Genomic DNA, 14,957 nt, shown 5'->3' on the forward strand with positions numbered 1-14,957 from the left:
TCCTCCGAGCCACCCTGTTCAACAGGATGAGTGTCCCTCAGGTCCCACTGAAACCCCCACCATCTTCTCCAGACACACTTCCCAGCCCCACACTGCTACCCCCGGCCAGGCATGCCTGCACACACTCCCACCACCGCAGGGACCAGCCTCCTGCCTCCCCTGCAGGACACTCCCTCAAGGCCCAGAGAAACTCCAGCTGCCTGTCCACCAACCACTCCCAGTCCCCCAGGCTAGACTGGGGCAACAGGGGCTCTGTGAGTGTCCATCACAGCCAACAGCAGCCATCCCGTTAGCTCAAGGGGTTGCTGATGGTTGAGACACACCAGAATGCTAAGAGGTAGAGTACACTCAACCTCTTAAGAAAGTTTACTGATTGATGTGAAACAGTGACCTATTACCGAGGGCATACTGGCAATGGAGTTAACCAATTCCCCAACAAGAAAAATGAGGCAGAGGCAGAGGCAGCCCAAACCCATCTTTGAGTAGGGGGATGGGGGTGGTGTGGTCAGTCTGGCCCGGTCTCTAAAGCTTCCCTCAGGTATCTGGCCTTGCCAGGGTTCAGAGGAGCGTACAGGGCTAGGCAGGTCTCCCAGAAATCTGCAGGACAGGGACTCACTTGAGAGCAGAGTGGCAGCCAGAGAGCAGAAGACAGTGTGGCATGGGGGTAAAGACAAGGTCAGGGAGCGTGAGTGCTGCCTTGCGGTTACAGAGGACCCAACTCAGGAGAACACGCTCCCACCTGAGCCAGGCAGTGACGAAGGAGCAGGGCATGGGGAAAGGACAGGCAGCCCAGGCAGCCAGGAGAGCCCAGCTGGAAGAGGTTTCAGGGTCCTCCGGGAGCCTGCTTCGGCCCTCCCCCACCGCTGTGGTTCTTGCCATTGAGGGCTGATGTGAGATGCTGGTTCTTGCCACTGAGACCAGCTGTGAGATGCTGGTAATCCCAGCTCCTCTCCAGCCTCACCTGTTCCCCACCCTCCCCGCCCCTGTGTATTGCTCCAGGGCAGCCTTCCCCAAACCATGTTCACAAGTGTTCCTCAAAAAAACATCTTCCATGGTCAAATAAACTTGGGACCTACTGGAATATTCAGCTCTTTTCCTCCTATGAAACTCTTCCTAGCCTTTAAGATGCCAGCGCGCACTGCAACACTACAAGGAAACCTGGGGATGGATTTCCTAAATTTATTTGGCCACAGAACCCTCTTTGAGAGAACAGATGAAACCTCTCCAAGGTCACTTTTGTCACAGGCACACAGTCTAGAAACAGCATTCCAGAGTTCTCCTTTGAGCTTTCTGGGGGCTGTTTCATGGATGAGAAAACCTGCCCAGGGCCCTGGAGAGAAGCCATTGGTAGGGCCTGGAAGGAGTGGTTTCCCAGAACTTGGTGTTCTGGAAGGTTCCCAGCACTCTGCCTGCCTGCCTGGCACTGAGGGGCTACCGTCCTGGCTTCACGGGGTCCCAGGCAGGTCAGAAGGGAAGTGTCACCAACCACAGGACAATTAGGCATGAGGTTCCCAATCTTCCCACCCACTTCTCCCTAAATCATCCTCCTCTCCGCCCCACCCCTGCCCCCACCACCCACCCACGGAGCCACATCTATTAGAGAGATATGGAAGATTTCTGAGCCCTTCCCCCAGCCCGGACTCCAGCCCCTGCAGCGACGAGTGTGCCCCAGCGCCCGACTTGGTTTTCTCATTCATCACTGTGCACTTTGATTTCTAACCTGAGCCTCGCGGATGATGCCAGTTTGTTCTGTGATTTTTCCCCTTTTCCTTCTCCAGATGTCCAAACGGATTCTTCGGACAGAGATGTTTGGAGAAACTGCCTTTGCGATTGTACATGCCAGATCCTAAGCAAAGTATGTTTGAAGATACAAACACAAGTCCCTGCTCCTTAGAAAGCTTCCGGGTGCAGTCCCCCCAATGTAGGGCATAGGGCCAGGGGTGTTGGTTGTTTTGATCTTTGGCTGTTTTGTTTTCTTTTTTTTTTTTTTTTGTATTTTGGTTCGTTAGTTCTTTTGTTTTGTTTTGTTTTGCTTTGTTTTTCATTTTTGGCCTAATCCTTGGGTTGCAAGTTCAGGGCTGCAGGTAAGGGGCAGAGTGGCGAGGCCAGTGCAAGCGCTAACGGTGGCAAGGAACCCAGCTGGCACCGGCAGGAGCCCGTGCCGGGGTGTTGCCGTGTCTGTGGCTCGCTATCCTGGCTCTCTCTTTCTGGTTTTCTTTCTTTTGGTAGGTGTCCTGTGGGATACACCGGGGACAGGTGTCAGCAGTTCGCAATGGTCAACTTCTCCAGTATGTCTCTTTTTTCTATTTCTTTCCTATCCTGGTGACTGACAATCTCCCCCCACCTCTGGAGCGGGCGGGCTGGGGCCTTGCTTAGTGAGACTTAGCAGGGGACCGAGGGATGGGGGATGGGGAGAGTGGTGGTTGTCCTGAGCTCCTTTTGGCCCTCAGTGCTCATTCACCTGGAGCCTGCCTGGAGGAGAGGGATATGCTTCCCTGCCCCAACCCCAGCCCCAGCCCCAGCCCACCCACCTCTTCCTCTTTTGGGGGCACTGGGCTTCTCGGTGATGAAAAACATGATTCCTCCCCCACCCACCCAAACCCCACCCGCTTCTTCCTCCTTTCAGGGCGCAATAATGCTTTCTCAGAGACAGATGAGCTTCCTGCCCCCCTCCCACCTGCCTTCTCCCTCTTTTTGAGGCACTGGGCACAGTAACACTGCCTTCTTGGAGACGAATATGCTTTCCCACCCCACCCGCATCTCCCTCTTCTGGGGGCACTGGGCACAATAACCCCAACCTTCTGACCCAGGCAGCGGCAACCGCACTCAAGTCTGGGCAGCAGTAAGGGAGAAGCCTGAGCGGAGCCCTCACCTGCCTTTTAAGGCCTGTTTGAGGACGTCACGTGCTGCAGGGCCAGGCCACAAGTGTGTGCACATATGGGCCGGTGCATTTGAGAGAAACAAGTTCTCGGAGAGCCTGTCTCTGGGTCTGGCCAGAGTTTATCTGGCTTTGATTTGGGGGTGATGGGAGACAGTGGGGAGGGGGGATTGAGGGAGAACAAGCCCCAGGGCAGTGGTTTCCATGGAGGCCAGAGACCAGAGGCATTTCTGAGGCTCCAGGGATAGGGTGGGATGGGGTGTTGCTGCCTGCTACAAGACAGAGAGGAGGAGGATTCAAGGGATAATGGGTGATTCTCTCCAGGTCCTCTCTGGTCTCAGTCCCCATCCAGAACTCCATTCCCTTCCTTTCTTCTGCTTGTGAGGTTGATGCTTTCAGTTTGATGGTTAACTGAAAAAAATATGAGCAGCAGAAAGAGGAGACCACAACTGGGGGGTGTTTTGAGGCTGGGAGCAATTTCTTCAAGTGCCACCAGGTGGAGGTGGAGCAGAGCAGAAAGCCCCGGGCCCGTGGACTCCGGGACTCCGGGTGGGGCCCACTGGTCCTCCAGAACACTCCAGGCCCCTGCTCGGCCCACCCCCACCTCCTCTGCTTCAAGGAGGACAGCTGGGTCCCATGAAGAATGCCTGGGCATGGAGAGGTGGAGCTCCAGAAGAGGCTGAGTGCAGGATGGGGGGAGGGGCAGAGGAGCATTTAGGTGGCCCTTGAGAGAAAAGGGGTGTGCTGGTTTGGGTCTCAGGCTGGAGTGAATGAGTCTTCCCAGTCTTCCTTAGGCCACAGCACAAAAGCCTAGAAATCATCTCCTCCCTCTCCCTGCTAGAGCCTGGGAGCCAAGACTCGAAGAGGAAAGTAGAGGCCCCACGGAGGGGGGCTGGGCTGCCCAGATGGTAAGCTGTCCTGATGAGGCAGCTCTGTCCCCAGGGCCCTCCAGTTGGAGGCCAGGGAGGAAGGCTGTGGGGCTAAGGATGCTTCGGGGCTAACAGAATGCTTCGGAGTCCAGGCTCCCGGAAGAATCAGAGTCCAAGCCAGCCCCACTGGAGGACCAGAGGTCAGGAGGGGCCTTGGGAGGGAACAGAGCAGCAAGGCCGAGACTAAGGACCAGGGGAAAGAGGCAGTGGAGGGCCTATTCCTTTGCACCCTCAGTCCTAGAGCCTCCCTGGCTTGCAGGACTGTTCCGGACAGGGAGTCCCAGCCCATTGTGAATCAGAGGAGAAGAGCCTCCAGATCTTGGCCACTGGCCAAGCCTCTCTGCCAGCTGGGCTGCTTCAACTTTCAGTTCAGAGCAGCTCAGAGGGTCAGCAGGGCCCCGAGAGCCCAGAAAAGGCCTAGAAATGCTGCCACAGGCGTTTCTGCCTAGTGTTACCAGGATCGTTGCTGTTACCTTCCTGTGGAGGATTGATATTCTTCACGCTGTTGGCCTAGAGCACTTCAAGCATTGTTCTAGCAGATACTTACTGAAAAGGCAGTAGAAAATGCTAGCTAGTTTAAGTGTCAGGCTTTGGATTCAGATAGATCTGAATGACGATGCTGGCTGCAGAGCTTACCAGTTCTGGGGCCTCATTTAACCTCTCTGTTTTCTCATCTGCAAAATGGGAATGGTAGCATTTACGCCTCGAGGATTGCCATGAGGATGGAGTGCAGTGATGGGTAGGGAGGGCTTAGCAGAGAGTCTTCTGCCCTGCGTGGTGGGAGGGCAGCTTAGCACTGCTCCCGGCTACAGCGGCTGGGTGGCGGGGGCAGGAGGGCCAGCACCAGCGCCCTGCAGCCCTACTCCCAGCAAGTCCTGAGCAAAGGGTCTGACCTTCCCCTTCCGCCCAGACAGCCTCTAGATGAGATGACCTTTTGCAGTGGCCACGGAAAGGGAGACTACAGCCACAGTAGCACTTTGAAGCTTTTCCTTCTTCTCCTGACAGTCCCTCCATTTCCCAAGAGTCACACCTTGTGCATCCATGTACCCACCCCAAGTGAAAGAACACACACGCCTATGGGCATACACACATGTAAGCATATATTCACACATGTTCACACACACATGTGCTCACACATGCTCAAACACACAGTCACATGCCTGGACTCATGGAAAATGTGCACATCTGCTCACCGCCACCACCCCACCCCCCTGCACACACCTGTGCAAACGCACGAGCACGTGTTCTCCTCAGGGGTCCCCATCATGGCTGCCTCGGCCAGGTCCCCGGAACTGCGTGTCATTGGACACAGCCAGGATGAAGACTGTACGTTGTCTGGTAAACCTGGCCCTCATGGAGATCCGGCAGCAGGTTGCCATGGTTACAGGTCAGCCTGCACACTTCCGCTCCGTGGGACCTGTCTGTGATTCATTGGCACCAGCCCATCCTGGCTGAGGGGCAGCCTGTGAACATGATGAGCGGGAGACACCTTTGGTGGGAGCAGACTCAGCCACAGGCCCTCAGACTCCATCCCTGGTGAGAGGGAAGCAGGGCTGCCTTCCTGGAGATGGCAAGTTCTCAGGGACCTCACCAGTCCTGCCAGCCACCACTGGTCCACCCTACATGGGACTGGCTTTGACTGACAGGGGAGGCCCCTTAGGAGGCCCAGACGCTGCCCCTGCTGCTGCTCATTGGTTCCCAGAGCAGGGAAGCCGAAGAAAACTCTTCAATGGCTTTGGGACCCCACTTGCTTCTCCAGGTGGTCATTTTCCTCACGGCTAGTCAGTTGGGCCCAGAGACTCAGTAGGAATGGCACAGGACTTCCTGCTCATAGCCCCCACATCCTCCTTCTTCTAGAGAGGGAAATGTCAGAACACAATCGCCTCCCTGGATCTTGAGAGCTGACTGCACGCGGGGAGGCCATAGGCCGGGCTCCCGTACACGCACTGAGCCTCCTGCTGTCCAGGCCGCTCACGTCTTCCTCTCACTGTGGACAGCCACTTTTGACAGATGAGGAAACTGAGGCTGGACTCGCCCACATGCACACAGCGCATGAGGGACAAAACTGAGTCTTGGAGCCTGCACAGTGGTGCGGGCCACGGGAGAATGGTAGGTGAGCTTTCCAGAAACACTGTTGAGATTCCTGGGCTCCCAGCAGAGCCCCTGATCCCATTGTCTGGGATGACTGGGATGCACAGCCAGTGGCAGAGTTCCCAGAGATCCAATGTAACAGAGACTGAGAGGTGGATAGGCCAGGTGTCCTTGAAGATGCAGTGGATCTGGTGCAGGGCTGACCCTTGGGCAGGGCCTTTTGATCTAACCCCTCCATGGTGTGGGTGCCCACCTCATGGAGCTCTGAAAGTCCACATTAACAATAGGATCCCACTTCAGAAAGTGCAACTGCCCACCATCCCACACACATGTTCCGCAGCAGAACCCATCTGGCTCTTCCTACAAGTTGCATTTGGCTTTCCTAAGTAGTGAAATCAAGCTCAAAGCCCAAGGCGTAGGCCCTGGAGGCTTCTAGGGTGTTGGAGGTGTCCTGTGGAGAAGTGACCTGCTGCCCAGAGCCTCCTCTCCCCATAAACTCGGGAGTCTCCGTGCCCAGGCTCCCAGTAGTTGGGTAGGCCAACCACACCTTTGGGGGCAGGACACAGACAAGGGCCAGTCTGGGCCCCCCACGCCCTTGTTCTGAACAGAGAAAAGGGCCCCGTGAATGAGCTTGGGGCTGAGCAGGTGGTCTCCAGGGGTGTGAGAGTGGAAGGTCTGGTGCTGGAGCTACAGGGACGGGGGAAGACAGGGACTCCTCAGACCACCACCCCCACTCACCTTTCCTCCCTGGGGACATCTGGCAACTGACTCTTGTGCCTCTGCCTCTCCACCAGGTACTAACCCCACAACTCATCTCTAAAGAACCTACCCTGCCTGCCGACCCTAACCTTTCCTCTCTCCACCTCCCTTGGGGCTCCTGGGGACTGGGTGCCAGGGCAGGGGCTCAGGAGGCCGGGAGGGGACGCCACTAACCTGCTTTCACCTCACAGGCTGGCTGCTGGTGTCTGAAGAGTCCTGACCAACGTTTCTCTCTCTCTCTCTCTCTTTTTCTCTCTCTCTCTCCCGCCCTCCCCAACCCTCCCTGCTCTCCCATCTCTTTCTGTATCCGTCCCTCTGTCCCTTCCCTTCTCTGACCCTCCTCTCTTCCGCACTGCCAGAACACCTTGGATTTGAACTAAAGGGTACGGAGCTCTATGTATCCATCAGTGCCATCCACACTGCCCCTCTCCACAGCCTCTGCCAACCACGTGGGCTGTCCGTTGAATCTCCTTTCCAAAACACGGAAAAGGGATGAGTCCAAAAATCTCCCCTGGCCCCACCAAGATGTCCAATCCTAAACGACATGGATTTGGGGGAGACAAGAAGCTCAGAATAGCAGAACACCCCAAGGTTCAGCAGTGTCCCCTGGCTCGAGGCCCATTCCCAGGGGCCTCCCAGGGGAGCAGCCTCTTGGGCTGTGCCGCCCGCTGGGTTGGCCAGACGAGAGCCAGGCCTCCCAGAGAGTGGGTGTTGGGAAGCCACAGCATCCCGGCTTGGAGAGTTGCACAGAGAGGCCTCCTCTTCAGTTCCACTCTAATCCTCCCTCCTGTTCCCACTTCCATTTCCATTGCTTTTCATTCCGCACTGCCCTGGCAGCCGATTGCACCCATTTGTCTCTGCCCCCTGCCCTGTGTATGTCTGCCAGGCTTTGCCATCTGCTTGAGGCTGTCACTCCCTCCATGATCAGTCTCCACAATGGCACACATATTCTTCGCCTGTGGGCAAGACAAGCGAGGGTCTAGGGTGGGCTGGCCTCTGGTGCTTGCCCTCCTGCTCCCCGACTCAGAACCTTACCTCCCTCCGGCTACCGGCCCCCCACCCTGGCCCCTGGGAGACTCCTTGAGTGGGAAGGGACTGGGAGGGGTCTGTCTGTCCTCTCTCTGTGCTGGGAGGCTCCGCCTGGCCTCAGGGTCCAGACAGGTTACTGCAGGAGAGAGGCAGGGCTCAGAGGGGTCAGATCCCAGACACAGTGCTATATACGCCTGCAGTATGAGAAGGCCGCTCCCAAGGCAGGACTGGAGAGGCCCCGGTTCCCTCACGGCCTTGCCCCTGTCCGCTCTTCTCAGGAGATGGAGCTAAATTCTGTGAAGAGTGCGTCTGCCTGCGGATGGTGACAGGCTGGGAGGCTGTCAGACAGGGGCTGAGTCTGCATGGCGTGTGTGGTCATGGCAGGGTGCGTGAGGTGAACCTGCGGGGGGTGCACAGTGGTGGTGGATGTCACACCTCTCGTTAGGGCCCGCGGTGCATGAAGGAGTGCAGCGGGACATCTTTAAGGGTGAGCGTCATGCAGGTGCAACTGCGAGGGTTTGGAGGTGAGCAGCAGGGTGCCCAGGCGTGTGTCTGCATCTGTAATGGCAGCCAGGATGTCTTTTCATGCGCCAGCTCAACCAACATCTACTGAACCCCAGAATTGCCAGACTCTGGTGATCTGAGCGCCCCTGCCCTCCTGGCGCTCACACAGGATGAGACAGACAACAGACAGGATAGGTAACAGGTGGTGGTAAGTGCCATACCAAAAATAAAAGAAGGTAATGGGAGGGTACCTCGCTGGGGAAGCAGTCACCTTAGCTGAGTGGCCAGGAAAGGCTCATGTGACAGGCTATCATCTGGGTTAAAACCTGTTGGAAAGTAGGCAGCCCTGCCAAAAACTGGAGGAGAGTGTTTGAGGAGGGGACATGGCAAGTTAGTGACAGTGGATGGAGTGGGCTCACCTGATACAGTGCACGGAAGGAATGGCAGCACCTCTGCGCACAGCAGACATAGGTACCAGACCAATGATGAGATATAAAGGTCAGGCTGGGACCATAAGACAGGCCTGCAAGGTTATGGTGCGTGTGTGGGCTGGACTCGAATTGCAGGGAGAGGCTGTTGAGGGTTTTCAGCAGAGGAGTTGATGATCTGCTCGCTTTGGGGCGGAGAAGAGCCTGGGTTGCGAGACAGGCTGGGAAGGAGTAGAAGCAGAGAAGCCAGCCAGAAGTTGCCCAGCTGTCCAGGTGAGAGGTGACATCACCTTGGAGTGAGCTAGAAGTGGTGGAAGTGGTCAAACCCAGAATCTACTGGGGAGGCAGAACTGAGAAGACGAGCTGAAGCAGCAGGTGTCAGAGCCGGTGCGGAGAAGAAAGCCATCGGCAGTGATTCCAAGGTCTGGGGCCTGAGGAACAGGAGAGGGGATGCTGCCACTGATGAAATGGGAAGGGCAGGGAGCAGATTTGGAAAGAGGCTGGGGAATCAGCACTTCTGCTTGGCTGTGGCCCTTGGGCAGAGGAATCTGGAGCTCAGGGAGAAGTCCGGTCAGGAGATACAAAGTTGAGAGTCACCTGCATATAGATGGCATTTAAAGTCTGAGCTGTGTACGATCATGAGAGGAGAGAGGACAGGCAGAGGAAAGAAAGAAGCCCGAGAACCCCTTCTACCTTGTGGTCCACAGAGAATATAGGCAACAGCAACTTAACATGTCAGCCAGTGAGGGAGGAGGACACCCAGGGGGAGTGGAACCAACAGGGGGAGTCACCTGGGAGGGAAGCAAATGACCAGGGGACCTGGCAGTAGGAGGCTGTCGGTGACCAGGACCAGAGTGGTCTCGGGGCAGTGGTGGAGACAGATGCCCCACTGAAGAGGACTGAGGGGTGAGAAGGGATGAGAACTAGAGGCAGGACATGGACCACAGAGCCCCGAGATGGGGGTCCAGGGTGGAGGGCTGTTGAAGACTGCATGATCATGTGTGTGTACGTGTGTGCTTCTCCAGACACATGCAAGTGTAACTTTGTGAAGGCCTCTCTCTGCATACAGAGAGGCAGAGTCCAAGAAAGGTGTGTGTCTGGAGGGTTTATACTCCCAGTGTTTGCTAGTGAATGTACGCAAGGGGTGCTGCAAGCCCAGGGACTTAGGAACATTTCCCAGGGCTCTACCTAGGTCTTAGGGTCTAGCCTCCACGTGTCCCTATGCTGGGGAGAGGGAGCCACACAGAGGGGCCAGCTGGCAGGTGTGGGGAGGGGCAGGGTGTGTCTAGGCTGCTGCTGTCACCTTTTTCCTTTTCTTCCTTCCGGTCTTCTCTGCTCTAGAAGGGCAGGGGTTGCCCTACCAAGAAGTGGGAGGTGGAGGAGATAGTTGGTTCTTTTTGGAGGGTTCTGAAGCCCAGCCTAGCTCAGATCCTCAGAGAGGGTGGGGGCTTCACCTCAAAAACAGGGCACCAGGGGTTCTGCTGCCTCTCATGGGCTTCTGGAAAGCAAAGGGAAAGGCTCGAGTGGGCCACGGCCATGTGCTATTCAGGCCCAGGGACAAACCAAGGCCTTTCTCTCCATGCCCCACTCCCTGGGTCTGGTCTGCTCTGTCCCTGCTCCTGGCATCCGTCTGGGTCTACCCTCTGGGTCGGATGTCCTGTCACCAGCCCAGGATAAGTCCTCTCCAGCTTCTTGGCAAAGCTGAAATGGCAAGCCAGGCCTTTGCCCAGGGTCCACGGTATGCTGCTGTGAAGAACAGCTCTCACTCACCCATCCAGGCTCTTTGAAGCCACCAGGCCATTGTGGAGTAGGGCAAGGTTGCTGGTCAAGCTGGGTTGTTGCCCTCCCCTGTGGCATTTGGAATTTCACCTCCATCCCATCCACCCCCATCTGCCTGCATTTGTCATTCATGCGCTCTGGGCAGGGTGTATGGTTTGGGAAGGTGAATTCAGGGGTAGTCCCTTGGGACCAGATCCATGGATGGGTAGACTTCGGGACAACAGAAGGCAACTCAGGAGGGAGTGGCTAGCTGGGAAAGGAGGAGATGCAAAGGAGCTGGGAGGCCCTGAACTAGAGGGAGCCTGATGCTTTGGCGGTAGGGAGGGGGGGTGTCTCTGCATCACTGTCCCCACAGATCTGCCTCCTGCCCTGCCCCCTCACCTCCTCTTTCTCTGCCTCTGCAGAAGCCGAGGAGCTGTACCAGAAGAGGGTCCTGACTATCACCGGCATCTGCGTGGCTCTGCTGGTGGTGGGCATTGTCTGCGTTGTCGCCTACTGCAAGACCAAGTGAGTGTCAGACACTCAGGCCAGTGCCTCCAGGATGGCCTTTGTGAGGACAGTCTCTCTTCCTCCCCCTAACCCTCCTATGCCCCAACAGCCTCTTCAGAGGCCTCTGTAGCTGATGCAGGGCCAAAGGGCTAGGCCAAGAAGCAGGAGCAGAGAGGGTGGAAGAGACTGGCCCCAGGGGAGTGCATAGACTCATCAAAAGCACAGATCCGGGTTCGAATTCAGCTCTCCCATGTCCCATGACCCTGAGCAAACTGATGGACCTCTCTGAGTCCTCATCTATAAAGTAGGAACGATCCTAGTAGTACCATGGAGGACACATGTGGAGGACAGATATGAAGGAGAATCTGGCCTGTCAAGAAGGCACCACAGGGGCAGAATTGGGGGTAGGCAAGCACAGAAAGGAAGGCTATATTCCCAAGGGCCAAAGAGACCTCAGGAGGCACTGTCTAGTCCCACATGGGAGAGGTCTAGGCTAGAACACAGAGAAGATGGGGCCAGGTCACCTCTGGGCAGAGGAAACATGAGGGCAGAACCTCAGGGAAAGGGAAGAAGGGTGCAGAAAGGGGACGAGGGCAGTTCCCAGAGAATAGTGGGAGCTGACAGGCAAATGCTGGAAAGGATCTGCTTCCTAGAGCATGAACAGCCCAGATTAGTTGGAGCAAAGGCCTGGGCTCAGCAAAAAGAGAGGCATGAGTCTAAGGAGATGACTGGAAATCAGATGGTACCATAGGGCACTGAACCCCCAAGCTAAGGGGCCCGGGTTTATCCTGTAAATGATAATGGAGCTCATGACATCTGTAGAGTGATGTAGTACAGAAAAAATGATAGGTGTGTCCTGTCCATTCTTATCTGGAAAGCAAGGGTCTGGGCATAACCACCATTTAGGGTACTGAGTCCCTCCATCTTGACTCCTATGGGATCTAAGGCCCTGCCAGCCTTGGGAGTTAAGGGTCAAAGTGCCCAGAGGAGACTGGCCCAAAAAGGAAAACTGAGATCAAGAACTGGGGTGAGGGGGCAAACCCCTATTCTAACCACCAGTGCATTTATATATTTCTTGGACAAACTTTCATTCGATGCCTGCTGGCTATCAGGCCCTCCACAGGCACATGGCCAGTGCTCTAAGCAAGGTGTCCAATGTAACAGGATACATTTCAGGGGTGCCTAACCTCAGCTGGAGCCCAAGAAGGGTTTCCCTGAGGAAGGAGCTTTTAGGCTGAGCCGGGGAGAAGAGCAGGAGCTAGCAGGTGAGGAGGCTGAGTGCGTTCTAGTGGGGAGTGGGAGTACACGTGCAGAGCCACAGAGGCCAGAGGAGGCCGGCACTGGGGAGGGGCAGGAGCAAGCCCTCCAAGAACACAGTACACTGGGGTGCAGAGGGAGGGCTGTGAGCGAGGGCCCGTGGAGGGTGTTCAGTGGGGGAATGACTTGACTGGGCTTGATCTTTATAGAACAGAGGTACTGGGCACTTAGTATGGCCACAGTAAAGTAGTCCCACGAGCCTCTGACCACAGCTCTGATTGTCCTCAGTGCACTTGACTGAAAGTACCTTGCTCATTAATTTGTTTATGTGTCTATTATCTGCCTCCCCTACTGGCCCTCGAGTTCCATAAGGGTAGGGAGGGATTGTGTCCGTTGCCTTCTCTGTTCCGAAACAGCATCTGGCACATAGTAAGAACCCAAGAGAGAGCGAGTGAATGAACGAATGGACCAGTGCTTGAGTATTTTATCAGCTCTTAATTCTCAGTGGACTTTGCACTGGGTTGGGGGTCACCCAGTTTACGATGAGGAAAGTGCAAAGTGGCGAGAGTAAGTAACTGGCCCAGGATTACATAGCTAGGAAGCAGTGGGGTTCTAGTCTCTCAGCAGAGCCAAAGCTCAGAACCGCTGGGCTCAAGTGTTGCCGAATTGAGGCTGGTGATGACAGTGGAGGCGGCAGGGGCGTGGTGTCCGGGCTGAAAGCAGTAGCAGGACTGCCTCGGCATCATGGGGCCAGCAGCTAGAAGAGTTCCCCTGGAGGGCCAGCTCGGGAATGTCATCCTCACTGTGGGGGGCACGCCAGGCTAACACCCCCTTCTTCTATGCAGAAAACAGCGGAAGCAGATGCACAATCACCTCCGGCAGAACATGTGCCCTGCCCATCAGAACCGGAGCTTAGCCAATGGGCCCAGCCACCCCCGGCTGGACCCCGAGGAGATCCAGATGGCAGATGTGAGTGGTGTTCCCAGAACCCCCTTGGAGCCCTCACTGGAGAGCCAGCCTTGTCCTGTGCCCTGCCAGGCCAGGGCAGGGCAGCGGCAGGCCCCCACCACGCTCAGCCTTGCCTGCTTACCTAGCCTCACCAGGACCACTGGCCTTGCTTTGCCCACTTCCTCAAGGCATTGATTTGCTGGGGCCTTCGCTGCCCTAACACCAAGTCCCTCACCCAGCGGACCACTCCCCAGCCTGAAACTGAGTGTGTCGCTTCCCCATCCCCACCAGGAAGGAGAGCCAACCCAGTAACCCATCACTAACTCCCACCCAACTGTGTCTGTTGCAGTACATCTCCAAGAATGTGCCAGCCACAGACCACGTCATCCGGAGGGAAACCGAGACCACCTTTTCTGGGAGCCACTCCTGTTCTCCTTCTCACCACTGTTCCACGGCCACCCCCACCTCCAGCCACAGGTGGGCACCGGCCAGGTGCACATCTGCCTGGGGACACACAGAGAAACCCCCCAGCCAGGCTCGGCTCTGACTCTGCCTCAGAGTCAGAGGCAGGAGGTGGAGCACCTCAGACCAGAACCCACCAGCAAACATTCATCCAGATCCTTGGTGACCCGGCTTCCCTTTTCCAGTCTAAACTGACCCCAGAGGAACAACAGCATCCCTGGGCTCCCACCTGACACTGAGTGTTGGCATCACGTTATCCGGCGTTAAGTGCCTCCTCATTCAAACACCCACACCTATTTGATGCCTTCTCTTGGGTTTGCTCATATGAACCTAGTTCCCCGTAGCTTCCTTTCCTTTAGAGTGGGGAGGTCTGCCCGCCCAAGCACAAAGGTCCATGGAGCTCAAGAAATACCATAGCTGGCCTTCTTCCCTGGGGAGCGGCATGGACAAGGCAGGGCTCCCAGCTATTGGCCACGAGGTCTGCGCTCCTGACATAGGTGGCCAAGGACCATGGGAGTGGAAGCATCCCCCACAGGGAGCCCCGGGCCGAGGCTAGGGGGAGGATGGTGGCACAGAGGAAAAGAAGAGGCTCGTGCACGTGGCAGCCCACCCATCCACAGGTCACTTGCCCTCCCTCCCCCCTAGATCATGGTGTGACACGACGGCTCAGAGTGGAGAAGGGCAGTGAGCTGAGGGTGCCTGAAATGCAATAAGAACAAGGGAGGGGGCGGGCCCTTGGACCACACCTGCTGGGCTGTCCTGCCCCTTGCTGATCCCTCACCTCTCCTCCACCCGCCTTCTCCAGGCATGAGAGCCACACGTGGAGCCTGGAACGTTCTGAAAGCCTGACCTCCGACTCACAGTCAGGCATCATGCTGTCTTCAGTGGGCACCAGCAAGTGCAACAGCCCGGCATGTGTGGAGGCCCGGGCACGGCGGGCAGCAGCCTACAGCCTGGAAGAGCGGCGCGGGGCAGCCGTGCCACCTTACCATGACTCCGTAGACTCCCTGCGTGACTCCCCACACAGCGAGAGGTCAGTTTCTGCCTCATGCCTCTGCCCCACCCTGGCCAGAGAACTGGTACCACTGGCCCAGGGCTGACCCTTACGGCAACTCAGACACACTCCAAAGATTCTCAGGTCCATATTTCAGCTTGGCCAGCAAGGTCCCTGAGAGGTTCAGTGATCTGCTCAGGGTCGTCAACATGTTCATGACAGACTGGGACTACAGCTGAGCCAATGGACCCTGGTGTGGAGTGACTGTCTAGTTTAATTGTCCTACTAGGACACTTTTCAAAGTAGAAGGGGATGTTAATAATTAATTGTACTAGAAAATCAGGAACAGAGGCTCTTCCAGACAAACCAGAACATATGGTGACCCTACACTGGTGTCACCCAGAGGCTCC

General features: G+C 56.4%; 1 protein-coding gene across 3 annotated transcripts in view; it reads left to right on the forward strand.

The window, feature by feature from the left end:
- The window catches only part of NRG2 (neuregulin 2), a 177,421-nt gene that overhangs the window by 159,820 nt on the left and 2,644 nt on the right, over nucleotides 1-14,957 (forward strand). Inside the window, exons 6-11 of one of the 3 annotated variants that reach the window (XM_044226329.1) lie at nucleotides 2,230-2,288; nucleotides 7,017-7,040; nucleotides 10,802-10,904; nucleotides 12,989-13,112; nucleotides 13,441-13,568; nucleotides 14,359-14,586. In XM_044226329.1, coding sequence (XP_044082264.1) covers nucleotides 2,230-2,288; nucleotides 7,017-7,040; nucleotides 10,802-10,904; nucleotides 12,989-13,112; nucleotides 13,441-13,568; nucleotides 14,359-14,586 — 666 coding nt within the window. Of the gene's footprint in view, nucleotides 1-1,778; nucleotides 1,856-2,229; nucleotides 2,289-7,016; nucleotides 7,041-10,801; nucleotides 10,905-12,988; nucleotides 13,113-13,440; nucleotides 13,569-14,358; nucleotides 14,587-14,957 lie in introns of all 3 variants that reach the window. The other 2 variants (XM_044226331.1, XM_044226322.1) reach the window with 2 other exon arrangements.

Source organism: Neovison vison, chromosome 1 (genome assembly GCF_020171115.1).
Source record: "Neovison vison isolate M4711 chromosome 1, ASM_NN_V1, whole genome shotgun sequence".
Lineage (NCBI taxonomy): Eukaryota > Metazoa > Chordata > Mammalia > Carnivora > Mustelidae > Neogale > Neogale vison.